This window comes from Westerdykella ornata (assembly GCF_010094085.1).
Source record: "Westerdykella ornata strain CBS 379.55 unplaced genomic scaffold EI97scaffold_16, whole genome shotgun sequence".
Classification (NCBI taxonomy): Eukaryota; Fungi; Ascomycota; class Dothideomycetes; order Pleosporales; family Sporormiaceae; genus Westerdykella; species Westerdykella ornata.
In genome coordinates, this window is record NW_022986866.1 from 366,416 (window position 1) to 393,218 (window position 26,803).

Sequence of the window (26,803 nt, forward strand, 5' to 3'; positions counted from 1 at the left end):
ACCAAGACAACTTTCAAAGCACAAGTACAGTCGCAGTTTCCACACCAGATGCAGCGGGAATTGCCTGCATTGTAACATATCATTCTGGGAAATCGATTGCGTCGGCACCTCAAAGCTCGGTTCACATTCAGAACCACGAAGACAGCGCCCTTCAGGGCCGATCTCCGCAACGTCAAACCCCAGATCTGAATAGGAACCCGTAAACACCACTTGGGTTCACCCTATTAAGGAAACCACACATTCCCAACCATGGATCCGCCCAACCTCCCGCCCTCCCTCCTCCCCACCCTCTCCTCTCAAATCGACACCCTAACCTCCGCCCTGCAACCCCTCCTCACAACGCCCCTCTCAACAACCACATCCACGCTCCCGCTCCTCTCAAGGGCAAAACTCCACATCCACGTCGCCTACACCATCGAATCCCTGCTCTACTCCTCTCTACTCCTGTCCGGCCAGAATCCACGCGAACACGCGATTTTCGCGGAATTGGCACGTCTGAAGGGGTATTTCCAGAAGGTCAAGGAGATTGAGGAACGGGGGTTGAAAAGCGCGGAGGCGGCAGATAAGGAAGGGAAGGAGAAGGAGGAGGGGAGGATGCGGTTGGATAAGGAAGCTGCGGGGAGGTTTGTACGAGCGGGATTGGCCGGGAATGAGCAGTTCGATAGGGAGAGGGAGGAGCGAGAGAAGGGGATCAGGGAGAGAACGAAGCGGAAGGCGGACGCATTGGGCGGAAAGCAGAAGAAACATATCAAGTTTGATGAGGACGAGGAGAATAGGCGGATGGCTGCCCTCCCGAAGGAAACAAGAGGTACTGAGGGCAAGGAGGATGAGTCTGCAGATGACGAAGAGGAGGCAGACGAGGTCGACGGAGACCAGGACGCAGAAATGCAAGATGCCATCAACGCCGCCTACGACGAGTCCAACACCAATGCTCCTTCTACATCCAAACCCCCACAACCCCTTCCCCATCGCAAGAAACGCTCAAAGACCAGAGACGAAAACCGTGCCGAGCGCAGGGAGCGCAAACTCCAGAGGCAGGCGCAACGAGCGGCTGAAGCAAGCAATGCTGGCAACACGGGGGAGGAAGAGGAGACGCTGATTCCGGCGAAACAGCAGGGGGCGCCGAGAACGCCTGGAGAGACGTTTAAGGCGTTATTGGAGGGGCCGTTGAAGAAAGATAGGAATGGGAACGGCAATGGGAAGGGGCAGGGGTCAGGGAAGAGAAAGGGGAGATGAGCGTAGATGAGGCATGATGGAAGATGCCAATGGTAGTGGCCCATCCCAGAAGTCTGTAAGAGATGAGTGTGATAGAATGTCTCGGATCACGAGTTGGAAAACCATGGGTGGAATCGCGCAGTGTACTGGGCTCTCACAAACCCCAGAGCGCGGTCGAGTGTACACTCAGGGTCTCATTATACTTGACCACCTGCTCGATAGAAGCAGCAATGTATTAACCTGGTGCAAGAAGCACCATTCTCAAGGGCCGCTCCCATGTGTATCGCCGCATCGCTCACTTCCTCGTCAAAGCCCCAGATCAACCTGACGTGAAAATCTCCCATCCCATCCGTCACTGCCTCCCAAGGAAAGCTCATTGCGTCCAGCCAGCCTGATGATGCAATATATATAACTCATCCACCCTCATTACGCCTAGGAAAGAATATCGCATGTAGAGCGGAAGACCCTGGTATCGTACAAGTACTAGAAAAAGCGGACGGTTTTGATATCTAGAAAAGCCCAAGTGAGGAGGAACCCCTTTTGTATAAATGCAATAACCGGATTCGAATAGTGACAATGAAATTAATGCGATGAGAGTATTGATTCATCATGGCCTGCGTGAGTCTGCGTATTGGTCGGGGCTTCTCCTACGATATGTGGTACCGGTTGGTGGTTGAAAATTAGGATGCTGTTGGCAACCGCGAGCGCACTGTCGGGACCGAAAAGTATCAATGGAAGGATGAATTTAGTGCTGGAATGTCGGGCACTATGTGTCGTAAGTCGTTACCCGCGTACAGTCGTGCAAGACTGGAAGTAGTGTGGGCAAGGCAAGGCAGAGCGTGATCAAATCATGGGTTTATCGAGCTCACTCAAAGGCTCCTGGAATCGTAAGGCTCAGTCGCTCGTCCTTCTTCTTCGGTGTTCCCAATGGTGATATGGACGTGGAGACCGCTCGAGTGCGCTGCAGTCCACCTTCTCTCTTCGCTTCGATAGATCTCCGAACCTCGTTGTGCAGTTGCTCATTAACCTCCTTTTCGATCTTCCTCTCCTCCGCCGGAGTCAGACCTTCGGTCGCGCCTTCATTCATGATAATGGTCTTCCCTATGGAGACTCTCTTAGCCTTATCCTCCTCTTTCGACCGGAAAGGGTCGTCCACTATCGTTGAGGTCCGCTTAGTCGGCTGCGTCATATCCACGGCTGAATCCAACGCCTTAGCATCTGATAATTGGCTCTCTTCGCTCGTCCTCGTCTGGCCGTCTTTGGTAGCAAACGCAGGACTCGTGGGACTTTCTTTCGTTGGTAAGAATGCGGGAACAACACCTCCTCCCACTCGGCTCCAGAACATACGCTCCCTTAACCGTACGCTTTCTTCCCAAGCATTCTTCTTTTCCGCTTCTGTCTCTGCCCTCCAATGCCCTGCTGCAATCATCCTCAGGAAGCCAATGTAGTCGCAAGTAGCCCTCATGCGATTCACGCACCAATCGCACAACGGGTGCTTCGTTTCATCAGTTTCCGATGACTTGAATCTATACTTTCGTGCATATTCGTCGCCTTTCCTACACTCGCCGCACAAGGAACAAGGGAAAACCGGTCCGCGAAACTTCTGAGGCGGAGGCGCGGGCTCAATGACCAAAGACCCCGCAGTAATGCTGTTGATCACAGTGCGCCGGGCCATCCATGACAACCCGGGGGCGATATCGAGGCGCAGAGTGGGTTCAATATCCTCGGACAGGGCGCGCTTGTAGAACTTCTCGTCTTTTAAGTTTGAGGCCGTTGTACTTGCAGTAGAGTCGCGCCGCGAATCACCACCATTAGAGCTGGGCGATCGGCTGGCTGCTGGCAGCGATGAAGTCGAGTTGTTGGTGAGCGCGCCGAGACCGAGCACATTGAGGCCGCCGTAATTGCCACTTGATACACGGCTTGAAGGGGCCGAGCGAGTGCTATTCCAGATCATCTCCTCGAAGTCCCTAAACGAGGGCAGGTCAGTCCTCAGGACCGGGTGTATCAGATGGTGAAAGTGGAGGGGGTGCTCTGGCGCAATCTCATCAGATCCAGGGGTATTTGGTGTCAGGTTGGCAGCTTCGAAGAGCTTGTTGAGCTTGTCCGCAGGCGTTATCCCAGGGGTTGAGGGCGCCGTGGTCGTTGCAAGTGTGTTGCTCTCCATGTCATCGCGCTCACTCATTTTCTCCATTACAGATTTTAGGTCCTGGAGTTGTTCTTGAAGGGACAGCTGAAGGATTTCGGCATCCGCTAACTGTTGCTTCAGCTGATCGTTTCGTTTCTCTGCAGCCTCAGTCTCTTTGCGAGCAGCCGCCACCATCTGCAGATATTAGCAGCGCTTCGAACCAGCGGGGTTTGTTACCTACTGTGTTGGCCTCTTCGAAGAGCGCAGAAGTCAAAGTCTCGACTTCGGAGTCCACCTTCCTCTTCGCTTTCTCAGCGTCTCGGCGGCGCTTCCTTTCGTCCTCCAGGTCGCTCAATAACTGCTTCTCCATCTTGTCAAACACCTCCTTCTCTACCAGCCGACCCGTCTGCACCAGTTTCTCATGCTCCATGACTCGCTTCTCATATTCCTCCAACCTCTCCCTTGTCGCATCTAACTCCTGCCTTGTCCGTTGTAGTGCATTGTCCAAAGTGTCCTGGTGGTTGATTGCGTTGACCAGTTTCGTGCTCAGCGTCGCGACTTCTTGACTTAGATCCGGGTGAGGTGAGGCGTCGGTGGAATTAGAGCGTGACAAAGAGCATTCAGGTGTCGCGGTTCTAGGATCGGGTATGGTGTTCAGGACGTCGCTGTCGAAGGCCACCAGGGGGCTCGAATGCGCCCGCTTCCCCAACTGCGGCGTAGAAACGGACTTTGTGACTTGCTTGTTCAAACTCGGAGGGGATAAGGAGCGCAGCTTCAGGCGGGAAGGGGTGACGGTTCCCGAGGATCCTATGGTATGCAACCAAGGTGCAGCAGAGACATATCTGTTGCAAGTCATGTCAGTCTAAGCTCACCAACCGGGCCGTGTGTAGCGGTGGCTGGCAGAGGAATTCGTCTGGACAGCGTCGGAGAACGTACTCAGCCATGTCGACGGAAGGCCTCGCTCGAAAGCAGGACCCGGACTGGATATGTGCTGCAGCAGGTAAAGGGGAAACCAGAGACAAAGGAGTGACGACAGAAGAGAAAGAATAGGCGGAAGAATACGCTCAGAATCGGCGCAAGAGGGACATGTCGAAGCACATCAATAAAGCGGGCAGTTGAGGTGGTGCAGGAAGAGGCGTGGCAGCGGGCGAGAGTGGCAGCGGCGGCGACTGCTGCTGGGAACCTGGTTTGGCGCCGGAATGATGATGCAGGCGCTGCGGTTGCCGCTAGGGCCCGATGGTGCCTTGGGCGTCGCTTTCCAGCCTCAGTTGCACGTCTTCTTCGTCCGGTGTGGAGTCTTGCTCTCTACTCAGCAGATGAAAGTGTGCAGTCTCGGGGGAGTGGTGCTGTCTATGAAGGAGAATCGGTGGTGGAACAAGTAGGGCGGGAGACGGACGGTGGGTGCCGCTTTAAGCAGGAGATACCATCGGTACTACACCGTTAACATGTGTGACACAAAACGTTTACTCCGCATCCAAACGAGGTACATTGGAAACGACTTTTACTTAGCCGTGCTACATAACGTTTCCCATCTCGGAAACATCTTGATCCTGCTCCATGGTTGAGGCCACATTGTACTCCGTACGCACCCAGATGGTATACACAGTAGACTTTGCGCAGCCACTACCTCGTCCGAATTGCGGAGCTTGCAGAGAGTACCAAAAGATTAGTCAAGATTATACGGGATGCAGCGGGTAATACTCCATATCCGTAAACGGTCAACAGCAGTATAACCATAGCCCCTTGCTAAATATACATGAGCTTGTCTCCGCCCCGAGCCATGCATAATATATTTGACGCCCATATGAACCACGCGAGCTTCGGAGCAATCTATCATTCGGCTCCTGAGCCGCCTATCTGAGCAGCCGCATGAACCATAGAGCACACATTATCCATATGCCCTCCGGTGCCGTTGAAAATGAAATCCACGATTCCGCTGAGCGATAGATCACAGCATACATCGTAGTATGGTAGGCGCAAAACGGCAACTCTAGCCTGCGCTTCCTCCGCCACACTCCAAAGATCCTGCACCGCCTCAACTCCAAACATTCCCATCCCACCCCGCTCTCACTACCCCTCTCAGAGCCTCACATCAAATCACACGAAACCACGACTTGAACAAAGTCCACCACCCTCCAACAGAATGGCCGATTCCGACCTCGAAGAACTCCGCCGTGCCCGACTCCAACAACTCCAACAACAACGCGGCACCGCCTCCGGCGACGCCAAGCAAGACGAACAAGAAGCACAACGGTACGTCCACCTCCGCGCCCTTGGAATCCGAAGACACTAAACCCTCCAGCCAACGCGAAGCCTCCCAACGCGCCTCCCTCCTCACCCAAATCCTCACCCCCGAAGCCGCTGACCGCCTCGGCCGCATCCGCCTTGTCAAGGAATCCCGCGCCACGGATATCGAGAACCGACTGATTATGTTGGCACGGACGGGCCAGCTTAGAGCAAAAGTGACGGAAGAGCAGTTGAAGGAGTTGCTGGGGGCGGTGAGCGAGGCGGAGGAGGAGAGGGGCGGGCAGACGGGGAAGATTGTGGTGAATCGACGGGGCGGGTGGGACGATGATGATGATTTGGATGACCTGTTGAAGGATGTTTAGGTAGGGGTGAGGATGGAATGGTAGAAGGAGATGATGGCAGGAGGAACGAAGCTCCGAGGAACTGTGGGAAGTGAACATGCATTTTCCGGCGTTAAGAGGTATATCATTCCATTAGCACTGTTGGGAGAACGTCATCTCCTCGCTGAAGCCTATTCCGGATGTCCTGAGCCACCTACTGCAGGATGAAAGAGATCCCAAAAGCATACAAATCGCAAAGCTCATAGACCGATGAATGCTCCAACCCAAGCCGGACTCATTTCCTCGAGTCCTCGACGGCTCGGAGGTAGCACTTCTACGTCTGCCCATTGACCTCAGGGGCAAGTTCGGCCACATCCTCATCGTCTTCGGCAGAGTCATCCAATCCCGAAGCCTTCACCAGTTCGCTGTCCACCATATCCCCTGCGAACGGAACCTTAGGTCCCCTGCCAACCGGTTCCCACACCTCTTTCTTCTCCTGCGCTGCCGTGGTCCCAGTATTTTCTTCAGTCGACTTCTTCTCCGATAACTCCTGATACTCCTTCTCGAGTCTCTGGATACGCTTTTCGAGAGCCACCTTCCCTTCTCGAAACTCTGCAGTCTCCGGCGTATTGCGAAGAGCGGTCTTCATCCGCTCAAGCTCCTCCTTCCGAATCTTGAGCTCTGCTTTCGTAGAAGCGTCCGCTGGCGTCTCTTCCTCTCCCCAGCCGTTGTCCTCTAGGGCATCCGGTGCGTTTACCTCGAACACAGGGTTATGATATTTGGCTGGGTCCTTTGCGACTTCTTCGAAGAACTGCAAGACGCATCGTTGCACCGAGCGTGCTATGAAGATGCATTCTCCAGCGCCATGTGGGTTCTCGTCGTCACAGAAGGTGGGACAGATGGAGTCTTCCAGAGGACGGGTATCATCTGCTGCTTTTGTCCCGTGGTCAGGCCCAAGGGAGATTTTCAGGTTTGCAAGCTGTGTTGGGATCGCTGAGAGAATATTTGACACTGTACCCGAAGCCTGGACAGTGTCAAGCCAGTTGAGATGGTCCTTCTCTGCCGGTGTGACATCAACCTTCTCCCCAGTCGAGCCCTCCAATGCTGCGACTTCTTCGGCGTAGTGCGACGGTACTGCAACGCACTCTGCCGGGTTGTTTGATGACTCTACCCGCCATTGGCGCGCCCGCCGGCGCAGAAAAGCTCGTAGATGAGGGTTGTGGATATGAGACGAGTGCATACGAGGCTCAATGAGGGCCATAGCCGTGAGCCATAGGCCATATCTTTCCACTGTACTTTGTTAGTATGAAGCACTCTCAAACATGTGCTTTGTGTAACTTACGATGCTCATCAAGGACCCTGACGAGGTGCTCTCCTCCATTCTCAATCCCAATCATATAAATCTCCGCATCCTCGGCTACGAAATCCTTGTTATGCAGCACGTTCTCAATAACGAACTTGATGTGCTCTGTCGCATCTCTGTTGCCCGGAATCTTGTTATCCTCAGTAATCTGAACTGGTTCATGGCAAGCCGACTGGACGGGCATATCATTCCAGCTCCGTACAGTCTTCGCCTCACCGAACTTGTACGAGTAGAGAAGCTGGCCGCAATTCATGACTATGATGCCGGGAGTTTCCTTGCTCTTATCCGCTACCCCAGCACCATCCTTAAACAGGTCTGCTGTATCGTCCGCTCCGGTGGACCGTCGAATGATCTCCTTGACGAAACCGATGATCGATCCATCATTCACGCCAGCTGCGCGCTGCAGCTCTCGATATGCAAGAATGCCTAGATCTTGCAGCGTACTGTTCACAATGACAATGACCCTCTTGCGCGTCCTGAGTATCTCGGCCGGTGGGGCGAGAATCGGCACCGATGCTTCATCCTCAGGCTTGACGGATGTGAGTTGAGGTAGGTACAGGTTCACTAGTCCAAGCGCGGACAAACGCTTTGCAACTTCGCGACGTTGGCATTCTATGTCATTTCTGTCAGTACACGCTTTCCCCGGCTAGGACGGTCGACCCGACGTACGGTGATATGCTTCGCGGCGGGCGTTGTTGACGCGCTCGTTGTTGCTGTAGTAGTATTGGAAGAACTTGTCTGGGTAATTGATCATGCAGAATTGGCCTGCTTCGTTGATGAAAAAGCTGTAATTGTGTGAGCGTGATTGTGGGATGTTCGTATCGGGCGCCACTTACCCTAGCTCTTTCAGATCCGCAGGGAATTTGGGGTCTTTTGGTAGATTGCTTTCCTGAAGTCGGAACATCTTGGTATTGTACTTGTTGTGTCGAAAAGTGAGTGAGAAGCTGAGTGAGTTTGGGATGTGGACAAATTGTAGTTGTGGTCGTGCGGTCAATGGTGAAGGCGAAAGGCGGTGGTGGGTAGTTGGTAGGCGGCAGGTGAGGTTTGGAAGGAGCTGGAGCTCTGTTTGACATGCCTAGGTAGACTTCTCGCACAAGCGGTGAGCTGCCTCAGAAAATATGTGCACTGCATGTCCAGGTGTTTGTGGCGTTTGCCACACGCAAACGCCCTCCCGCTTCAGAGATGTGGAGAAAGCGCCGGATCGATGCATCCCCTGGAGTTCTAATGTCCCTTCATACTCAGATTGTCCAGAATATATATATTTGCCATCAACGCCACTGTAATGCCCATTTTCCAAGCTCGTGGTCACAGGCCAAAATAACAGTAATGTACACCCATCTCGCAGCGGCGGCCGACCGTACTATGTCCACAATTCCCTTCTACCAACTAGCCTTACGTACACCGGGGAGATATCCAGCGAGCGCATTTATACGGAACTGATACTATAAAAACACAACGTCAGCTCCATCTTCAAGTGTCGTTTGTGAGGAGAGATGGCGGCGTAGATTCACCACTTCTTCCATTCGGAAACTTACCCTGCCCAATCTAAAATCGCTGAAAACACCGCGACCCTTTCCTCCCATTATACACCTGTTCTTGACTTGTGTGAACCGTGTGTAGCAGTGCATTTGCGAGAGCTGGAGCTGCGCTTGTGCGCGTACGCGTTGGGGGAGGCTCGTGTTGCGAATGATGTATCGTAGTGCTTGCCTAGAAGAAATTTTTGACGTCAATATACATTCCATGAAAAGTTGGTGTGTTCAATTGTGCGGAGACCGAGGAATACATACCTCTCCGGCTCGTTCGCAGCGAAGACCTTGCGCTTGGTGTGGTCGCGGATGTTGCGAATGTTGACATAACATCCAATGTCAAGTTTTTTCGCGCGGAACATAGACATGATGGCGGCTGTAGCTGCGAACCGTCCCTCGCTCTGACAATTGGGGTGCCGTTAAAGTCCTCGGGGATGAAGCGGAGGTTGACAGGAAGCTCTGCCAAGGCCTGCTCCGAATCTGTTATATGCAGAAATCGGGATAGTTTTGGCGCATCCTCCTGCATTATCCCCCCTACCTATAATACAACTCTATAGTTAAAGGAAAGAAAGGCCTATAACTTATAATATAGTGTCTACTATACTTAATTACTTTACTATTAAAGTTTTAACTTATTAGATATAATATTAGAGGTGCTAGAGGGGGTAGAAATTATAAGATAAATTCTGCTAAGCCTCTCTAAGCGAGGCACGCTTGCAGAAGCAAGGCACGCTTATATTAATAGCTGCCTCTTTACCCTCTCTATCTCTCGTGCAATAACTACTAACGTACCTCACAGGTGAGCCGTCCACACGGGCGAGCCGTCCACTTTTGCCAAGACCCTACCAAAATCCATACTGTTTACGACAGTATAATACAACCATGAACAATTTTCAAAAATCATAATAAGCCAATCTATTCTGAATCTACTTCTACTTCTTTCTTATACATTGTGAAGGTTCCTCGGATAATGGTATGTCCTCTAGGAATCTTGGTTGGTTCTCGGGAATGAACGATAGGGTTCCTTGCATGGGGGTGACACCGGGGGTAATGGGGGTGACACCGGGGGGTAACGCGTATTTTGAAAACCAAGTGTACTAAGGAGTACTGATTGAAATTGAACACGATAAGCCATATGGGCTCATCATCTACTGTTATATACATGAGGTGCTCTCTTTGCTCCATTAACACGAGTAGAGCATTGAGAGCAGGTTGCATGCCCTTGCTCTGGAGGGATCAAATGATCATTGGGCCGGCTGCGCTGTGCTCTGAGACTTTCCTCGCTTAACTGAGAGCAACCCTGGTCAGGTGGAGTCTAGCTCCTCTTGGATCGTTACAGTTGCTTGGTGTTTGTGACTGCTAGGAGTCCTCATTGACAATAGAGGGTGAAGGTGTATGCAACTTGACATTAAGCTTTGATATCACCGCTTCTAGATCAAAGGGAACCAAGCCAGCATCTCGAAAGCCTCCTTGGATATTGCTTTTAGTGATTGTAGCCTTAAAAGCAGCAATAAAGCAAGGTAGGAATTCAATCTTAGTAATATGGGTGATCCAGTTATGCATTAGATCCTTGGCCTAGTATCCATATACCTTCTTCAAGGGTGAGAAACACCCTACATCAAGTGGCTGTAGGAGGTGGGATGAGTATGGAGGCATACAGAGAGTGATAATCTTGTTGTCTTTGCAGTACTGCTGGAATTCGAGTGAGTTGTGGCTCTTATGGCCATCAAGAATAAGTAGACATGCTGCGCCAATAGTACGCTGCTTTGTATGCTCATTGAAGTACTTTAGCCACTGCAGACCAAGCTCATTTGTTGTCCAGCCGTTCTCAGAGATTGCAATAACCCAATCGTGAGGTAGATCCTCCTCCTTGTACCAGGCAGAGAGGTGGTGCTTGCCCTGGAAGATGATAAAGGGCGGGATCACCCAACCCATTGCGTTGATGCCTTGAATAACTGTCATCCATTCCCGGTTGCCCTGCTGCATGCTCTTTGGCCTGCCTCGATACTCAGAGCCTGTGACAACTGCTCCTGTTGATATCATGCCCATCATGAAGCCAGACTCATCAAAGTTGTAGATGTCATTGTCTTGGATACCGTGCTTGGCTTTGGTATTCTCTATAAGCCGGAACCAGCCTCGTATAACCTCAGGATCTTCACAGCGAGCTCTCTTGTAATCGTACTTCCGATTGAACTTAATTGTAAGCTCTGGCTGGCATTTGACAAAGGTTGCAGCCCAGTTCTGGCCAACTGGGTCTCGGTGCTGTGTAGCCAGCAAGGAATCAGCCATATCTTTGACAGCAGTAAGCCAGGGAGGGAATCCTCGCATATCAAGATCAAGGATATGCCGAACAATCACCTCTTCTTCCATCTTTAGTAGCTTCATTGAGTTGGGTGTACAGTCACATCGAAAGATCACTCCAGCATATCAGTCTCGTAGTGTTGTTCGAGAGATATTGTAGATCTGTGCAGCACATCGTTCAGAGATATTCACATCTTGCTTAATAGCCTGGATCGCAAGCTGTATATGAGCTTCTTTTGAAGAAGGTAGATTATTGTGTTGTTGAGGCATCACGAATATACTGTAGTTGACAGTACAATTTGGTGGGGTCTTGGCATAGTGGATGGCTCGCCCGTGTGGACGGCTCGCCCGTGAGGTACGATATACATATTAAAATAAAACTACTTTCTTATCTGCGTTTAAAATAAAACTACTTTCTTATTTGCGTAAGAGTACTACTATATAGATTTAGCCTTCTATTTTTGCGTTATTGTATGTTAAAAGTACAGTCTACAGAGGACGGGGAGAGAAAATGCGGAAGAGATGCGCCAAGAACTATCTTGATTTCTGCATCTAACAGATTCGGAACACTGATCACGGCAGACGAACAGAGCATCAAGCACTTTGATATGGAGCTCTCGAACCACAAACTAAATGTTGACCATTCAGGAGCGCTTGGACCTCTAAACAGAGATCCAGAGAGATAATGAAGGTACATAGAGCGGATGACCTCGACGCAAGTGGCCGGCCTTCGCACTTGTATGGAGAATAGCAGGTATCAAACAGTGATAGCACAGCGTCATCGAAGAACACTGAGAAGAAGAAAAGAAAAACCATGTGGAATCAACCTAACCGCCCTAGCCAGCCTTGCCAATATGTCCGTAGCTGCTGGATCCATCATCGGAGCTAAAAATACACAACTACGATAGTAGCCCAAACAGCCGTCCTCGCAACGCCACAACGCCACCCCATACTGCATTACTGGAGTTCTGACACTAGTCGGACTGGCGCACAGCCTGAAGAACCGGGTACAAACTTTGAGCGTCGTCGTTAACGCGTGACTCGTGCTTGACGTCCTGATCGTCATCAATGTAATCGTGGTGCTCCAGTCTCTCCTTGATATATTGGCGAAGCCTTTCGATAGTCCGTATGTTTTCGACCCAGGATTGCTGAGCCCCGTCCGCAGGCTGCTCCGTGGAAGTGGATGACACTTGGCTAGGAGAGCGCATCGATAGAGCGGGGTCCACCTTGGGGGAGTGGATAGCCAGCTGATTGACATTGTGATGCAAAGCTTCCTGCTCCGAGCCGCGGCGCGCATCTTCGGTTTCCATCTGCTCGCGTCGGTCGGGGGCAGCCTTCTGCAGAAGATTCCCAGAATATCGCCGACGACCATCAGCATCAAAAGAGGGAGCAAGGCCGGATGAAGGAGCAGCTGCGGACATGTCGGACATGGCACTAACCGACGGAAGCGTGGGATACATGTTGTTGCCCCTCGAGGTCGGGGAGACGGTGCTATTAGCGTGTCCAGAGCTAGGCGATTGTTGCGAGCCATACGACAAAACGCTGGACGCTGGCGTCAAGGCTGGCGTCTCGGTGCTTGCAGAAGCAACAGCGGTGGCATGTGAAGACGGGGCATGCGTCGTAGAAAGCCCGGGAGGTGAGTTGCTGGTACGGAACCCTGCAGCACCAGTGTGAACATAATGGGCGCCAGGCTGCTGAACTCCTGCCGCAGCAGCATGGTTCGGGTTCTCGTAGACAGTAGTCTGGAGTTGCTCCAAGAACTGATCAATATTCAGGAGATCGCTCTTTGATCTGAGAGTAGGGAGGGGCAGGGCATAGGGGTGCATCGGGGGGTGGGAAGGATGTGCAACCAGGGTTCCTCCTGCTGCGGCATATTCAGGCACAGCGCCTTGGTAGGCACCAATAACGGGAAGTTGGATGCCCTGGAGGCCCATGAGCCTCTGACCAACATCGTAGTAAGTGGTGGGATCGATCGCTCGTCTTTTAGCGTCCCCAAAAAACTCGTTCAAAGCATCGTAGGCAGCGCGCTTGCGGATTTCATACGAGTCGTTGTTCAGCTGTTGAGCTTGGTTGACGGCATAATAAACCGGACCATAGGCCGAGTTCTGAGGAGGTCCAGCGCTGTAGAAGCCGGGCGCACCCCCTGGGTGCTGTTGACCATAGCCGGGGTTGGGGCCAATGGCGCTATCTGGATAGTATCCGCTCGCTGTAGCGGCAAGCGCCTGCAAGTCAGCGACCACTGTGGAAGTTAGACTGGAAGGAAAGGGAGTGTATTTGAGGAAAGACGTGGAATGGGATAGGACAGAGAATTGTTGTCGTGGCTGGGTTGGAGGGATCGGGGGACTTACGCTTACCACCTTGGCCCTGGTATCCAGGCGCACCCGGGTGACCGCCGCGATTGGGCTCGGGGGAACGAAGCAAGACCGAGTCGTCGGCATGCGTTTTGACGTGCTTCTTCAGATCCTGGGGACGCTTGAAAGCCTTGCCGCAGAAGTCGCACTTGTGTGGCTTCAGAGGAACATGGACGCGGATATGAGACGTGATATGATCACGCTTCACGGTAGTGGTCCGGCAGTTGCCCCACTGGCAAGTGAGATTGAGATTGTTGGTGCTCTTTCTGCCAACATGACGCTCGCAGACGTGATCCTGGGAGGCATCGTGAGTGAATGTTCGATCACGTGACACAAAGCGCGTGAAAAAGCAGACACGATGTCTGAACGCGTAGTTCGCCACCTCGAGAGAAGGCGACACCACGCACAAGCACGCGCCGAAGGTGGAGGACGACTTACATAGAGTTGTTCAGCAGAAGGCAAGCGCTCGCCGCAGTTCTGCCACTGGCATATCAGCTGGTCGCTGGGGATGCTGCTCGACGAGGGCGCTGGGGCGGGCGGCTGGGTCGGAGTGCCATGAGGTTGCTGTTGGTGCTGAAGTGGCTGCTGGGGTTGTTGTTGCTGCTGCTGCTGCTGCTGCTGTTGTTGTTGTTGTTGCTGCTGCTGCTGCTGCTGCTGCTGCTGCTGCTGCTGAGGCGTTGCAATGACCTGCGGAGGAGGCAAGTTGGCTTGCTGGTTGGGAGCCGGTTCACTCATGGTCAAGGTTGTAAGTCGGTCGGTGTGTGGTGGGGATGCGATGGCGAGCTTGGCAAGAGATGGAACCGAGGCGACGGGGGCTTGGAAGAGCGTTGCCCAGTCCAAGATGAATCTGCGACGAGGATTCTGCAACGTCCACGGCTGTGGAGATGATATGACCCGCGATGGGCAGAAGGCGCGTACAAAAGGCCTTGGGTGGGGTGGAAGGTGAGAGAGTGAAAGAAGGGGCGCGCGAGAGGAGGAGGCAGGCGTTGTGCAGTAAATAAGGAATCAGGGCGGAAGGCTTGGACCCGCCAGACGCCACGGCAGCGGAGCCCGACCATTCGACCAATTCGCCAATGCTGGGCCGGGGAGCTTAGCAGGCGCGAGGGATGACTGCACCTCGCCGCGCCGCTATGCCCCAAAACGGCTGTGCCAAGGTCTTAGGTTTCTTGGCATTTGCCGTGGCCGCCAACCGCGTGCGCGCACCAAATAGGCAGATTGCGCCATGCTTCGGCCACCTGGGCAGGTTCCTCAGCCAGCCGGACGCGAAGTCTGTCGCGCATCGTGTCTATTGTGTGCGCTGCCAGGCACTCCCGCATACTGTGCGTCTTTTCGGTTCGTGATGTGTGGTGGCATGGAGGAGGGAGAGATATCGATAATCGCAAAGGGAAGGAAAGGATGGGATGGAAGATCGAGGAGCGGCCAAGCGGCGAACACGGCGGGGCGAGCTTGTGTGCCGCGTCAGAGCGAAGGGCAGATCAGGCTGAGAACAGCTGAGACTTCCGCTCAAAAAAGTCTTGGGTCTCGGAATCTCTGGGCGATGGCGGAAAAGCTGGTCATATCTGGGAGTTCCTGATCGAGCCTTGGGGGGCATCTCATTAATTGCCGTCAATCATCAAATTCGCAAGAGGCTGACGCATCCTTGCAGCATTGCCCATGGCGAATGGCATCTCCATTTACACAGTGTGGAAACATCCTGCCGAATGTACGACCACATCCTTTCATGCACTTGGGCGGTGTGCTTTGCCTGGCCCTATAACAGTGGAACTCTGGTGTTCAGATAACGCGCCTCGGCCGTCATTACCGACTCGTATGCAACAACGGCCTCAAGAATATTGAGTAACCGCAGTTCATTACATCATACCCAGATATCCGCAAACACGAACCTTTCCAACCCCACGGTCTCGCCATGTCCACACAGTCTTCTACATACTCTAACCTGCAGCGGGCCAAGAAACCCCCCCATGCCCAGACCATAACCATTTTCCGGAGCGCTTGGCCACGGCCTTCAATCAACGATGCCGAGCCCCAACAGGGAAAGGGGTTGATGGCCGATGGCTGTGCGAAAGGCCCAGAGCAGTTCACCTCAAGAAGCATGTCATCACAGTAACTGTACTGTGATACCTCCCTACCAGTTCTGAGAAACGCCTTTCTCACATGCCGAGACGCCTCATCACCCTGCATGGCGAGCCCCATTGCCATCAGGTAATTTTAATAACCTCACGGCCAAGGAGGAGGGCAAGCTCTCTCAGCCACAAGGCTTTTGTGAACTGTTGACTTGCCAAGTTTGCGGGGAAGCGAACGCTTATGAGTGCCAAACCAAGCACCGCGTGCGCCCTCGTGCCTCTCAGCACTAATCGGATTCGCTCCGCACCGACGAATCCCTCTCCCTACCACCTTAATAAACACTCTCTCACAAGTCAGAACTCCGAAATCCAGTTCGCCTTCAGTCAGCGTTTGGGCCTTGATTTGTGCTTCATAAACTCCTTTATCGTTTTGCATCGAGATCCCGGCATTAGTTCCTAGTACCCACTTCCATCTCCCATCCGACAGTTCCTCAACAATATCACCTGGGCAGAATGCCGAGCTTCGCGTCTTGGAACCCAAGAGCGGAAATTGATTATTCATGAAGAGCGCCCCTCTGTGCCAAGAGGCTTAGAGCACCGAACGTTGCTTGCCATTACGGCAACTGTCAACAGGCGATATTTGAAGTAGATTGAGAGAAATAGGAGCAGTGGTGAGCACAGCGGTCCCAGAATGTCCGGCATGATACGGCTATTTGGGGACAAGGTAGGCGGCCTTGCTCGTATCTCTGGCAAGAGGCACTTTGAACAATCAACGCCAACAATGCTAACCCCCGTATCACAGAGACACTGACAAAACATGTCTTCAACATTCAAAATTATCATATGTATAATTCAATCCTCCCATCCTATCTACCTCCTCCCCGATACACCTACTCCCTCAACACATCAGCAATGGCATAATAAGCCGGCTTCTTGTTGAACTTCTCATCCCACAAGCATGCATTGCCTTGGCCGGGGAACGTATACGGCACCCAGCTGACGGGATCCCAGAAGTCCCACACCGTCACGCCAACGCAGTCCTTGCTGTCCTTGCATGCCTTGACGGCATTCGCGTAGTCCGTGGCCTGCTGCGCAACCATCTCCGGCGTCTCGGGCAGAGAGGGCATGCGCACATCGAGCTCCGTCAGGGCAACCTCTACGCGGAGGTCGTTGAACATCTTGATCGTCTTCATCTGGGCCTCGTAGCTGGGGGAGCGGCCGGTCGTGTAGTGTGCTTGCAGGCCGACGCCATCAATGGGGATGTTGCGGCGCTTGAAGTCCTTGACGAGCTCGGCGACACGGGTCGACTTGTTGTTGACGGTTTCGATGTTGTAGTCGTTGTAGTACAGTCTGGTATGCTTCGAGGTGTACTTCCTCGCGAACTTGAAGGCCAGCTCAATGTACTCGGGCCCAATCGTCTTGTACCAAACCGTCTCGCGGTACGTGCCGTCCTCGTTGAAGGCCTCGTTCACAACGTCCCAAGCATAGCACGCATCGTAGTAGTACTTGCCCACGTGCTTGATGTGGTTCTCCAGAATGGAGGTGAGCTCCTTCTTGGTGAAGTTGCCCTTCTCGACCCACTCGGGGAGCTGCGAGTGCCACACGAAGTTGTGGCAGCGGCGCATTTGGCCAGCCTTGATGCTGGCCTTGACGATCTCGTCACCGTCGGTGAAGTTGAAGACACCACGGGATGGCTCAGTGAAGAGCCACTTCTGGCCGTTGGAGGGAGTCACTTGGCCGAATTCGGAGCGGTTGTACGCGATCGAGACATACTTCGTGTTGTTGAGGACGACGTTGTCGATGGCGGTGCCGAAGTAGAGGAGTCCTGCACGCTTAGCTAGGACGTCCAGGCCCGGTTCCTTGTTCTTAGGGCCGTGAGGTCCGCCTCCAGGACCACCTGGGGCGGCGGTGGCGAGGGGAATGGCGGCGAGGACCGCGAGGGCAGCGGGGACCTTCATTCTGGAGAGATGGACGAAGAGGGTTGAAGTGTCGTGGAGAGCAGATGTCTGGACATGCCCATCATATATACCTGCACCTTTACCCCGGCAATGAGGATGGGAACATAGGCCCACGATTCCGGGATCCACAATCTAGATCCATGGAGCAGTCAATTGATCCGGGTACCTGTCTTCCTCATCATCATGGCATGTCCAAACCCCAGGCCGTCACCCGTGGCCGAGGTGCGAACGGTAGATCGTTGCGGATAAATGGGGATCGTGGGAATGGTTCAGGGGATCAGAAGCTCCATGGAAAGGCTAGACCTACTTTTGTGCATAGTCGACTGGTTGGTACCTTTTTGTAAATGACATTTCATCTAATCTTGATGAATATAGCCGGGGACTTGGGTCCGCATGGAGAGGGCTTGCGGTAAGGACCCTTCTACACCATATGGAGTTGGTGGCCAAACTCGGATGACTGCATGACGATGGCAGTGATGTCTTGGACTCGTATTCTCGAAGATTGCAACGCCTTTTTGGCCAGACCTGAACGGCGACAAGATGTGTCTGTACAGTACTCCGAACTGTCCGGTCGTCAGTCGGACTTGGTATTTTCCCCGCAACCAATTTCCATCCATCCGCTGACTGTTGTGTTGTGGCGTTGCAGAAGACTGGAGATTTGAAAGCATAATGATGTGCCGCGGGAACGGGTTGAGGCCTGCCCTGGAAATCTCAAATAACAATAGGCTAAATTGTGTATCCTTCTAGAAAGCCTGCACATCATTCGTAACCCCGCAACCGAGCATCATGACAACATCGGGTTTGTAAATAACACGAACTCGTGGCTTCGGTACCTCAATGGCTCTACTGTGTATCCATCGTGTTAGTCCTTGGATTGCACTTAGCGGCCCCACGTCTCACTCTACGCCAACCCCTTGAATACACCCTCTTTTTCCAGCTCCTCACGAGAGAGTTTAGGCAACGGGCTGACTTCATCGGCTCTTCGAAGGCAGCTCTCGACGAGCTCCCAGAACCTCGCGAGGTCGATGCCTCTTGGGATCCGGCATCCCGGTTGGCCAGGCGGCAACTTGGAGACTACCGTTCTGCCGAGCTGTCCAACGACAGTTTGATCGATTGAGTGGGTGCCGTCGGTGACAATGTCGACCTTGAAGCGTTCGCCTCCCTTGTCGTCAAACATGTCGTAATACACGGCAGCTGCAACCGCTAACGGGTCATGCAGCGGAGGACCCTCAGTGATGTCAAACACTTCAGCATAGGTGCCGGCGAAATAAGACATGATCTGCGTGAACAAAGCACGAAGGGGAGAAGGGGTATGCTTTGTGTCGGCAGATGCAAAATCCAATGGTTTATCGGAGCCATATAACAGAGTATGGCGGACGACCTGAGTACCCAGGACTTGATGGGTAAGATCGAGCGTCACTAACGTGGTCTTTGGATTCAACACCGGGTGTGTAAGTACGAAGTGTGAAGCCTCAGGGTCGCACTGACGATTGGTTAGGGAGGATTCGCAAGCTGGTGATACGAGAGACTTACGTAGATCTACGAAATGGTCAGCCACGTCGACGAAATGCATGCAAATAGAAAATACAAGCATTATACCTACATTGAATTCTGCGAATGCTGTCCAGTTACCAAAGCGCTCGCCTTCGCCCTTCACTCTGCCCATCGGAGCATTCGTGAAGCCGCCACCAACCGCACCTCCCATGATGCTCAATCCTTTGATATGGTGCGCCAAATCAGGATACTTCTGGAACAGTAATGCGATGTTTGTAAGAGTACCAGTAGACACAAGCCATGCAGTATTTGGTGGGGCTCCCATCAGTGCCGTATACATAACCTCAAGGAAATCGGCGCCGGGTATAGCTGGCTCAAGGGGCTGTGGAAGTAATGTAACTCCATCTAGGCCGGATTCGCCTGATGCTGTTCAGTCTTGGGTTTTCTAACTCTTTCTTCTTTTAAGTTTTAGTTACCATGTATGTCGACCGCATGCAACGCCTCTCGTAGTATGGGCTTGGGCGCTCCTGGGTATACTTTGATATCGCGCTTGTCTAGGGCTTCCAGTATGCTCCTGGTGTTGTAGCTCGTCTGTTCGAGAGGCGAGTTTCCGTGGACAGTAGTGACACCGAGCAGGTTGACGTTGGGGTCGTGTGCGGCGAGTAGAAGAGCATAAGCATCCTAGAGAATTGTAAGCCAACCGTACCATGAGACGATGGCAGTTAAAATTGCATACGTCGTGTCCTGGGTCCTACATAACCGAATGTCAGCAGATGTATACTCAGAAATGGAGCAGATGTACAAACACACACAGTCCAGCCATAACGGCAGTGGTGTAGGAGCAGACCCCATTGTGATTTGTTCAAACGGGTGAATTGCTAATCAAAGAAGGACTCTAAACCAGAAGATATGGTTTTGTTACGATGGATCAAAGCCACAAGAAAGCAATGCTCTGTGGATCGGGACGCATGCAAGGACGTGGTGTGGAGAGTGCCGTGGATCTGGAGACAGCCCTGTGGGGCAACGGGACCTCGGAAGGGACGAGGGAGCGGGCTTGGCGAGCCAAGATCTGACGACGCTCATCGTCGATGTCTCGACAACACTCTTTAGAAGCGTTTTTACTCCAACCCGTTGTCTCCTAGATGCGTGCATTTAGGCGATGTAACGTTTCAGGGGCGTTATCATGGCGTTCGGATACGCGTTTGTGAACCTGGATGAGCAGCACAAACATGCGAGAAGAATCCTACTTGACTACTACCCAGTCGTGGCTCAACTCTCTGTTCTTGTCATTCTGGGCCTTTTCCAGCTTTCCATTATCCTAGGCTGGCTGCTTAGACGTTTTCAAGTCTCTGAGAGGTCGAGATCACCCTCATTATCAAAGCGGTTTTCCAGGAATACACTTTGGGTGCGCAGATTCCAGCATGCTCTCGAGACGCTAAGGTGGTGGATGAGGAAGCCTGTGATGACGGAGTGCGGAACCAGGGGGGAGTGGATTCTGGGAGGTTTATGGACTGTGTGGCTACTGTATCTTTGCGTGGCTCAGACTGGCAATGGTATGCGACTCACTCCCGACGCCAGCTGAGTCCCGCGCACTGACGAGCACGAGATTATTTGCACCTCACAAAGCGATTCGGTATCATTGGAGTGTCTCAGCTTCCTCTGCTTTACCTACTTGCTATGCGGTCCCCATACTCACCGCTTCAAATTCTCACTCGGCGGTCTCATGAGGAGCTCAAGGCCTCACATCAGGTGTTGGGACGCATTATTTTTTTTCTGTTGGCCTTACACACGGTATTCTATCTGAACTTCTTCGTCGTTTCGGGATTTCTCTCCAAAAGGATCAAAGATAGAGATGTCATTTTCGGCGTCGTCAGTATCCTCCTCTTCTCCGTCATTACCACCACCGCTCTGGGGTTTCTTCGCAGATGGAACTACCGAGTATTCTACACAACGCACGTGGTCCTGTCAAATCTGCTGATTGTCCCGCTTTTTGTCCACGTATCGCATATTCGCCCTTACGTCTACGAGATTCTGGTGTTCAATGGATTGCACTTTCTCCTACGCATCCGAAGTACAAAAGTGTATAGAGGTACGATCAGCAGGATAGCCGACACGAATCTCGTCCAGATTCGAATACCGTTACGAGCCGGAGATGCAGCTTTAAAGTGGAAGCCAGGCCAACACGTGTACCTTACTCGCCCGGCAAGTAGACTGGACTCGACCTCCAGGTTCAGGCAGCTTGCGCGGAAATGGCAAATGAATCCCTTCACCGTTGCTTCGGTTCCTGCCAAAGATAAGGAGCTCATGTTGGTTGCAAGAGCTCTGAAGGGTAACACCGCGGGTCTAGCATCACTGGAACAATCATTCTCTACAAAGAAATCCGAGGACGCTTCACGAATTGACCTAGCTCTTGAAGGACCTTACGGGTCTTCCATACGGTTTCCAACCTTCAAGGAGTTTGATAAGATCCTCTTTGTTGCAGGGGGTGTCGGAGCTACCTTTGTACTGCCCCTCTACCGGAGCGTGGTCGAATCAGACGAGTTCATAGGGTCAGGACGTCCACAAGTACGCTTCGTCTGGGCGGTTCGCAAACTCGCCGAGTCCAGTTGGGCATTCGATGCCAGTTACACGGGGGTCGCAGCCATTAATTCCTCGGCTCACAACAACGTGCTAGAATTGTTTGTGACGCGTGCCTCCGGTCCAGAGCTGCAGGTTGGAGAGTACACTGATCAGATCGAGTTGGCAGAAAATGAGGAGTTGTTTTCGGCGGAGGGTCAGATGGGAAAGCCGCACGATGGAGTGGTCGTGCGGGCTGGACGCCCTGGGATTTCTGCTATTGTGGACGAGTTCTTCAGGCAGCCAGGGCGAACTGCGGTGTTTACTTGCGGGCCGAAGACCATGACAGAAGAGTTAGGTGAGGCCATTCATCAATGGGTCCGCAAGGGTGAGGAGGTGTATTGGCATGAGGAGACCTTTGGTTGGTAGTTGGAATGGTTCGAATTCTCTAGTCTGGGGAAATGTTGACTCCCGCGAAACTCAACCATACCCACACGATATTGACCCGAGGTTGATTTACGAGGGAGCACAAAAAGGTTTCACAACACCTTAATGGCGAGATGTATGCACATGTCGTGCTTCCACTAGTGAACCTACTATGCAATGTTGGGGCACGTGGCTCAAGAACCCCGCATCGAAATGGTAAACACAGCACCACGAAGACTTTTGAAAAGAATCTTTGTGCTTTGAAGCGAGCTTCCTGAACACAGCAACAGGGCTGAGATCCAGACTGTGCGGGTTAGTAGGATTTCCTGTGTCCGCTTCCTCGCTGATCTCTTCGGCCTCGCCCGCGACGTGGCCCAAGCGCTGTGTGTGTTTCCTCTCCAATCATCGACCAAACTGAGCATCCTCCCAAGCACCGCGCCCGTCGTTCATTATCCCCTCCCCTCTCCGCCCCCCTCGCCGTCGACTCTGCGGCTAGCAAGATTCCTGATATTGGACAGGAGCCTCGCAGGGACCCTTTCCGCTGTCGTTCGTTCCCCCTTTCTTCGAGACGCCGCGACAATTGATCGCTCCCTCGCCGGCGAGCAGGGGCAGGAGTACTGCGCAAACACCAGGCATACAACTCTCTTTCACAGCTCCATGGCCGATCGCTCATAGCCGCTATTCCCACAGACGGGAAACCCTGATCACACTGCGACATATACGCGTTCGAAGCAGCCACAGCGCAGAGGACCTCCGGTGACGTCGGCGCGAACGCCCTTTCCTTAGTGCTTGAGACACTCGATCCACTTTTCCAAACCCCCACCGCCCGGCAGGACAGACGGCAGGACATACATGGCCGTGACCTCTACTCACCAGCTGCAGAGCATTCCGCACTTGACCCCTCCAAGCAGCTCTCACGGTGGTGGTGGAATGTGGGACCTAGCTGTGCCTCTGAGCGAGATGGTGTGTGACTACTTTCTTCCTCTTCACCGCAGAGCTAGGGTCTCAGGTGCACATTGGTAGGCCAATACTGACATCCCACCGCTTAGAAACAGCCCTACGGTGACCACATACCCGACGACGAGCCTCCTACCCAACAACTTTCTTCGCGTCAACCACTCAACTCACGCCAGAATGGCAGCCACCATGCGTCTCCGTCCGACACACTGGATCCCCGGCCGTTCCGAGGGGAAGACGGAACACATCTCCAACGAAATCACCCGCATGAGACGCACACCAAGGAGAACGACTTCGCCGCCAATGGAGATGATTTCGACGGTGTGCTGGCTCCAGAAGTCGGTAAACCGAGAAGTCGAAACACGTCGCAAACGCGGCAGAAGAGAGACAGAAAGAGGAAGGACCCGGCAGGCGGGCAACTGGACGAAATTGAAAAGAACAACGATTACTGGATACACCGAGACAAGCTCAAAGAAATCGAGAGCCGGGAGCTGATCGAGGCTGGACTCCGAGTGGGTCGTGCAAGTCGCTCAAATAGCAGGTCTCAAAGCGCATCACGCGCTGCCCGAAGCCGGAAGGACTCTGAAGTTACGGATCCTATGAACAGCGGAGATGATCAGCCTGGACATCGTAGGATGGTTTCTCCTGTGCTGGCCGAAGCTGAGGAAGGCATTGCCGAAGACAATACGCATTGGGATCTTCGAACTCCTGAGGAAATCGCAGCAGAAAGGGAGGCAATATTCGCTACGCGGACTACACATCTTGTGCGGCCTAGTACCTCCCGAATACCTATCGCAAAAACCAGTCCTGCACCGGTACCCACCACATTTGTCGAGAGGGATGCGCCACTTCCCAGATCACGTAAGGGCAGCGCCAATTTGACTGGAGACGCGATAGCAGCCAATGGTGCCCGAGTCAGGAGTGGAAGTGTATCCAGCCAAGTTCTGCTGGATGATTTTAAGCCGTCGAGACCGTCTGAGGAGATTCTGCGCGCGCAACAGAACGCCAGCACTCCCACTTCTCCAGCCCCATCGTCTCCAACCAAGGCAAAGACTCCTGCTAAACCGACACCCGTGTCGGGTGCACGGAAGGCGAGCGCGCAAAAGTCAACACCGCAGACTAAACAACGTACCACGTCCGCAACTTCTTCGGGCAAACGTCCCGGGACCAGTGGTGGTATGCCTCGACCTACAACGAGTCACAACAGACCAGAGGGCGAAGCTCCTTGGATAGCGACCATGTACAAACCTGATCCGATGCTTCCCCCAGACCAGCAAATCATCCCTACACACGCAAAGCGGATGCAGCAAGAACAATGGGAAACAGAAGGGAAAACAGGTACTATCTACGATCGCGACTTCCGCCTCCTGAACGCCCAAGAAATCAAGGACAAACGCGCCTCTCAAATCCAACCTCTCGATCTCAAAGACCTCAAACAGCTCCAGGATGACCAGCAATGGCCCCTCCCCAGCCCCACAAAGACCACTGCACCACCAGCGCCAGAAAGTATCGATACCAATGTCAGGTCCCCGACGAACGAAGGCGGGAACTACAAACTCACTCCTACGATTCCCCAGAGTCCCCGCGCGCCATCTCGCGCCGCGTCGCGTACTGATGTGCGTCCTGGGACGTCGGGCATGGCGCCGAAGCCGACGGATGTGATTCGGTTGCCAGAACCCCCTACCGACGGGGAAAAGAAGAAGAAGAGGTGTATGTGTATTGTGATGTGATGGACAACCATCGATATGTTCTTCGTTCGATCCTTGATCACTTGTCTCTATTCTCGTTCCAAGCGTGGATCATTGTATAGACGCCTGCGACCTGTTTCTGATTTCTTATGTTATGGCGTTTTCCGGTGCCGTAAGAAAGCGGGATTCTTTCTTTTGTATTCCCTGAGGGTTTCATCGCGTACGTGCGGGTGTCTTTGCCAATTATACCACTTTCCTAGTCGTCTATTTCCTTTCCTAGCATTGGTTTCTCTGATTTTGTGCATTGCCACTTTGCTTCCATTCGATTCGTAATACGGCGAGGAGTTCACAGAGGAGGGACGCTGAACTGAGTGCAGTCGAAAGTCTGTGATTTACCTTGATGGATGGCATTGCTGAAGAGGCGGAGTACAAAGAGGCCGGTCCTACACAATTCGAAGCTGAGAGGAGCAGAGTCGTAGAGGGGAATACAAGATATCCGATTTTCCAGATACCTCATTGACCGGTCGTGTGCGCCTTGCCCGTGTGACCTGGTGGGAAAAATCTTCGTACGATACATGGGCACGTTCAACAGGCCTGAGAATCGATTGATATCTGAGCCACTTCGTCGAGGCCACGAATGAATATCAGCAAACAGTCTCTCAGTTAAAGGAAGACAGTCAAGACCACGGGATGCTCTTCTAGCAGCGTTACGTGCAACGCTCCACCCGTTATGACTTCGCCAATGACAAGGTCGGTCACAGTGCCCTGCCTTATTGGGACGTGGATGGTACCACGATGGACACCATCGGTAAACGTGTACGGCGGATAGGCAAAGTAGGTATACTGAGATGTAGCCATCTACAATCTCTTTTTTCTTCGCTTCTCTTTTCCTTTTTCTTTTTCTTTCCTCCCTGATTTTGTCCGAGACAATGGACGTTGCCATCGGCGATGGAATGGCTGTGGACAGGGAATGGGAATATCACCATCACTTCTTCCTGCCTTATCCGCCCCGTTCAGCTTCGCCTTCTCCTTCTCCCTCTCCTTCTCCACCGCCGCCGCCGCCACATGTACAGCTTTGGAGCCCTGGTTTCTGTCCGGAAAATGGGTCATTGGGGCTGGGCACGCCGAGGGAAGACGATGCAGTGCATTGGCATCGGGACGACTCGGACTGCCTTGACCGCGCGGACGACTCGTCTTCCGACCACGGCTACGGCTACAGCTACGGCTACAACTACGACGGCGGTGGCGGTAATGAATTCAGCGAGGATGTCGTCGCTGGCCCAAGAGGAGGAAATGTGTCACAGTGGCAGGATCTCGAGACCGGCACTGAACCTCAATCACCCAACATCGATGCACTCGATGTAAACGACATACCCATCGCGAGGAAGAAGAGCGTCACGTTTGCGCCGTCGCCGAGTTCTTCTCCACTCCCTTGCCTTTCTCCTTGCAACCGCTCTGACGCTGTCACTACCACGACTACTCCTCCTCCTCCCAAAATCCCGACAAGTCGCAGGGAATCAAGACCGCTTTCTCCAGCTGGGAGGTGTACTCCTCCTACGCCTACGCCTTCACCGCCCACACCTCCACCGCACAAGACATTAGCCTTGTTTCCCCCAGCCCTGCCGTATACCCTCCCCCGCGACGCTGTCTCGTCCTCGATTTCTTCGCCTGGAATATCTGGTCCTGCCCTTCCTCACTCATCTAACTCCATCGTTCCTTTCTCTACTACCTGTAAACCCTCTCCCTCGTCCTCCTTCCGCTCCTCAAAACAACACATCTCCCGTGAACAAGACCAACACCAACACCAAATAACCCTCGCACAAACTCCACCACCCGGCTACACCACCACCACCATCATTAACCCCAACGTACAACAACCCACTGAGAATCTCAAGCCACCGACATCGACAAGGGGGCCATGGGCGAAACGCCGCACCGTGCCGAAACCCACGTACATGCTCTGGGCCTTTGGAGTGCGGATCCCAGGACGTGTGATGGGACCTAGAGGACCCAGGACACAGAGGATCCAGGATTGAGAACGGCGTGTTAAGCGGTAGCGGTGAGAGATAGGACTCGCTGCCATTGCGGGGTTGAAAAAGAGATGAGCTGGGGAAGGCTGGGGGGAGGGGTGCATGAGGACGTAGGGAAGGAAGGGGGGTGGAAGCCAGGGGTGAGAGCATCATCCGCGATATATCGGATACGGGCTTCCTCGT

General features: G+C 53.1%; 12 protein-coding genes across 12 annotated transcripts; 5 read left to right on the forward strand and 7 right to left on the reverse strand.

Moving 5' to 3' along the window:
* The first annotated feature begins 18 nt into the window (after positions 1 to 18).
* On the forward strand, positions 19 to 1,478 carry EI97DRAFT_434654 (uncharacterized protein). The gene has a single exon (XM_033798682.1). It carries the CDS (start codon positions 250 to 252, stop codon positions 1,234 to 1,236), a length of 987 nt encoding a protein of 328 aa, XP_033652625.1. The 5' UTR covers positions 19 to 249; the 3' UTR covers positions 1,237 to 1,478.
* A 602-nt stretch (positions 1,479 to 2,080) lies between these two features.
* Positions 2,081 to 4,284, reverse strand: EI97DRAFT_443644 (Sec2p-domain-containing protein; the record flags this gene model as incomplete). Its single annotated transcript, XM_033799847.1, has 3 exons — positions 2,081 to 3,535; positions 3,582 to 4,182; positions 4,277 to 4,284. 3 exons carry the CDS (start codon positions 4,282 to 4,284, stop codon positions 2,081 to 2,083), a joined length of 2,064 nt encoding a protein of 687 aa, XP_033652626.1.
* Positions 4,285 to 5,483: 1,199 nt separating this feature from the next.
* On the forward strand, positions 5,484 to 5,949 carry EI97DRAFT_459717 (putative dsDNA-binding protein PDCD5; the record flags this gene model as incomplete). The annotated part of the gene is made up of 2 exons (XM_033801031.1): positions 5,484 to 5,593; positions 5,643 to 5,949. 2 exons carry the CDS (start codon positions 5,484 to 5,486, stop codon positions 5,947 to 5,949), a joined length of 417 nt encoding a protein of 138 aa, XP_033652627.1.
* A 185-nt stretch (positions 5,950 to 6,134) lies between these two features.
* EI97DRAFT_87539 (uncharacterized protein) lies at positions 6,135 to 8,313 on the reverse strand. The gene is made up of 4 exons (XM_033803174.1): positions 8,107 to 8,313; positions 7,940 to 8,055; positions 7,250 to 7,882; positions 6,135 to 7,197 (listed from the first exon to the last, which is right to left on the reverse strand). The coding sequence occupies exons 1-4, from the start codon at positions 8,172 to 8,174 to the stop codon at positions 6,242 to 6,244; spliced, it is 1,773 nt and encodes a 590-aa protein (XP_033652628.1). The 5' UTR covers positions 8,175 to 8,313; the 3' UTR covers positions 6,135 to 6,241.
* Positions 8,234 to 9,261, reverse strand: EI97DRAFT_421269 (glucocorticoid receptor-like (DNA-binding domain)). The gene is made up of 3 exons (XM_033797051.1): positions 9,058 to 9,261; positions 8,806 to 8,977; positions 8,234 to 8,712 (listed from the first exon to the last, which is right to left on the reverse strand). The coding sequence occupies exons 1-3, from the start codon at positions 9,162 to 9,164 to the stop codon at positions 8,650 to 8,652; spliced, it is 342 nt and encodes a 113-aa protein (XP_033652629.1). The 5' UTR covers positions 9,165 to 9,261; the 3' UTR covers positions 8,234 to 8,649.
* A 2,810-nt stretch (positions 9,262 to 12,071) lies between these two features.
* Positions 12,072 to 14,183, reverse strand: EI97DRAFT_380088 (uncharacterized protein; the record flags this gene model as incomplete). The annotated part of the gene is made up of 3 exons (XM_033795741.1): positions 12,072 to 13,336; positions 13,446 to 13,743; positions 13,887 to 14,183. The coding sequence occupies 3 exons, from the start codon at positions 14,181 to 14,183 to the stop codon at positions 12,072 to 12,074; spliced, it is 1,860 nt and encodes a 619-aa protein (XP_033652630.1).
* Positions 14,184 to 16,268: 2,085 nt separating this feature from the next.
* EI97DRAFT_87600 (glycoside hydrolase) lies at positions 16,269 to 17,647 on the reverse strand. The gene has a single exon (XM_033803175.1). It carries the CDS (start codon positions 17,467 to 17,469, stop codon positions 16,402 to 16,404), a length of 1,068 nt encoding a protein of 355 aa, XP_033652631.1. The 5' UTR covers positions 17,470 to 17,647; the 3' UTR covers positions 16,269 to 16,401.
* Positions 17,648 to 18,370: 723 nt separating this feature from the next.
* EI97DRAFT_459722 (Inosine/uridine-preferring nucleoside hydrolase) lies at positions 18,371 to 19,815 on the reverse strand (the record flags this gene model as incomplete). Its single annotated transcript, XM_033801032.1, has 6 exons — positions 18,371 to 18,952; positions 19,003 to 19,008; positions 19,073 to 19,383; positions 19,440 to 19,644; positions 19,700 to 19,714; positions 19,774 to 19,815. 6 exons carry the CDS (start codon positions 19,813 to 19,815, stop codon positions 18,371 to 18,373), a joined length of 1,161 nt encoding a protein of 386 aa, XP_033652632.1.
* A 257-nt stretch (positions 19,816 to 20,072) lies between these two features.
* EI97DRAFT_434662 (uncharacterized protein) lies at positions 20,073 to 22,112 on the forward strand. Its single transcript, XM_033798683.1, has 2 exons — positions 20,073 to 20,516; positions 20,570 to 22,112. The coding sequence occupies exons 1-2, from the start codon at positions 20,147 to 20,149 to the stop codon at positions 21,946 to 21,948; spliced, it is 1,749 nt and encodes a 582-aa protein (XP_033652633.1). The 5' UTR covers positions 20,073 to 20,146; the 3' UTR covers positions 21,949 to 22,112.
* Positions 22,104 to 23,148, reverse strand: EI97DRAFT_87976 (uncharacterized protein). The gene has a single exon (XM_033803176.1). It carries the CDS (start codon positions 22,793 to 22,795, stop codon positions 22,259 to 22,261), a length of 537 nt encoding a protein of 178 aa, XP_033652634.1. The 5' UTR covers positions 22,796 to 23,148; the 3' UTR covers positions 22,104 to 22,258.
* EI97DRAFT_88106 (uncharacterized protein) lies at positions 22,583 to 25,076 on the forward strand. Its single transcript, XM_033803179.1, has 2 exons — positions 22,583 to 22,908; positions 22,995 to 25,076. Exons 1-2 carry the CDS (start codon positions 22,798 to 22,800, stop codon positions 24,630 to 24,632), a joined length of 1,749 nt encoding a protein of 582 aa, XP_033652635.1. The 5' UTR covers positions 22,583 to 22,797; the 3' UTR covers positions 24,633 to 25,076.
* Positions 25,077 to 25,385: 309 nt separating this feature from the next.
* EI97DRAFT_443650 (uncharacterized protein) lies at positions 25,386 to 26,626 on the forward strand (the record flags this gene model as incomplete). The annotated part of the gene is made up of 2 exons (XM_033799848.1): positions 25,386 to 25,424; positions 25,517 to 26,626. The coding sequence occupies 2 exons, from the start codon at positions 25,386 to 25,388 to the stop codon at positions 26,624 to 26,626; spliced, it is 1,149 nt and encodes a 382-aa protein (XP_033652636.1).
* Between the last annotated feature and the right edge of the window lie 177 nt (positions 26,627 to 26,803).

Coding starts and splice junctions, on each gene's coding strand:
- EI97DRAFT_434662 (XM_033798683.1), top strand. CDS start 20,147: ATGGCGTTCGGATACGCGTTTGTGAACCTGGATGAGCAGCACAAACAT. Junction 20,517..20,569: donor CGTGGCTCAGACTGGCAATG/GTATGCGACTCA, acceptor GACGAGCACGAG/ATTATTTGCACCTCACAAAG.
- EI97DRAFT_87976 (XM_033803176.1), bottom strand. CDS start 22,795: ATGTCCTGCCGTCTGTCCTGCCGGGCGGTGGGGGTTTGGAAAAGTGGA.
- EI97DRAFT_87539 (XM_033803174.1), bottom strand. CDS start 8,174: ATGTTCCGACTTCAGGAAAGCAATCTACCAAAAGACCCCAAATTCCCT. Junction 8,056..8,106: donor GCGGATCTGAAAGAGCTAGG/GTAAGTGGCGCC, acceptor ACACAATTACAG/CTTTTTCATCAACGAAGCAG. Junction 7,883..7,939: donor CCGCCGCGAAGCATATCACC/GTACGTCGGGTC, acceptor GAAATGACATAG/AATGCCAACGTCGCGAAGTT.
- EI97DRAFT_421269 (XM_033797051.1), bottom strand. CDS start 9,164: ATGTCTATGTTCCGCGCGAAAAAACTTGACATTGGATGTTATGTCAAC. Junction 8,978..9,057: donor GCTGCGAACGAGCCGGAGAG/GTATGTATTCCT, acceptor AATTTCTTCTAG/GCAAGCACTACGATACATCA. Junction 8,713..8,805: donor GCGATTTTAGATTGGGCAGG/GTAAGTTTCCGA, acceptor GTGTTTTTATAG/TATCAGTTCCGTATAAATGC.
- EI97DRAFT_87600 (XM_033803175.1), bottom strand. CDS start 17,469: ATGAAGGTCCCCGCTGCCCTCGCGGTCCTCGCCGCCATTCCCCTCGCC.
- EI97DRAFT_88106 (XM_033803179.1), top strand. CDS start 22,798: ATGGCCGTGACCTCTACTCACCAGCTGCAGAGCATTCCGCACTTGACC. Junction 22,909..22,994: donor CTGTGCCTCTGAGCGAGATG/GTGTGTGACTAC, acceptor CCCACCGCTTAG/AAACAGCCCTACGGTGACCA.
- EI97DRAFT_434654 (XM_033798682.1), top strand. CDS start 250: ATGGATCCGCCCAACCTCCCGCCCTCCCTCCTCCCCACCCTCTCCTCT.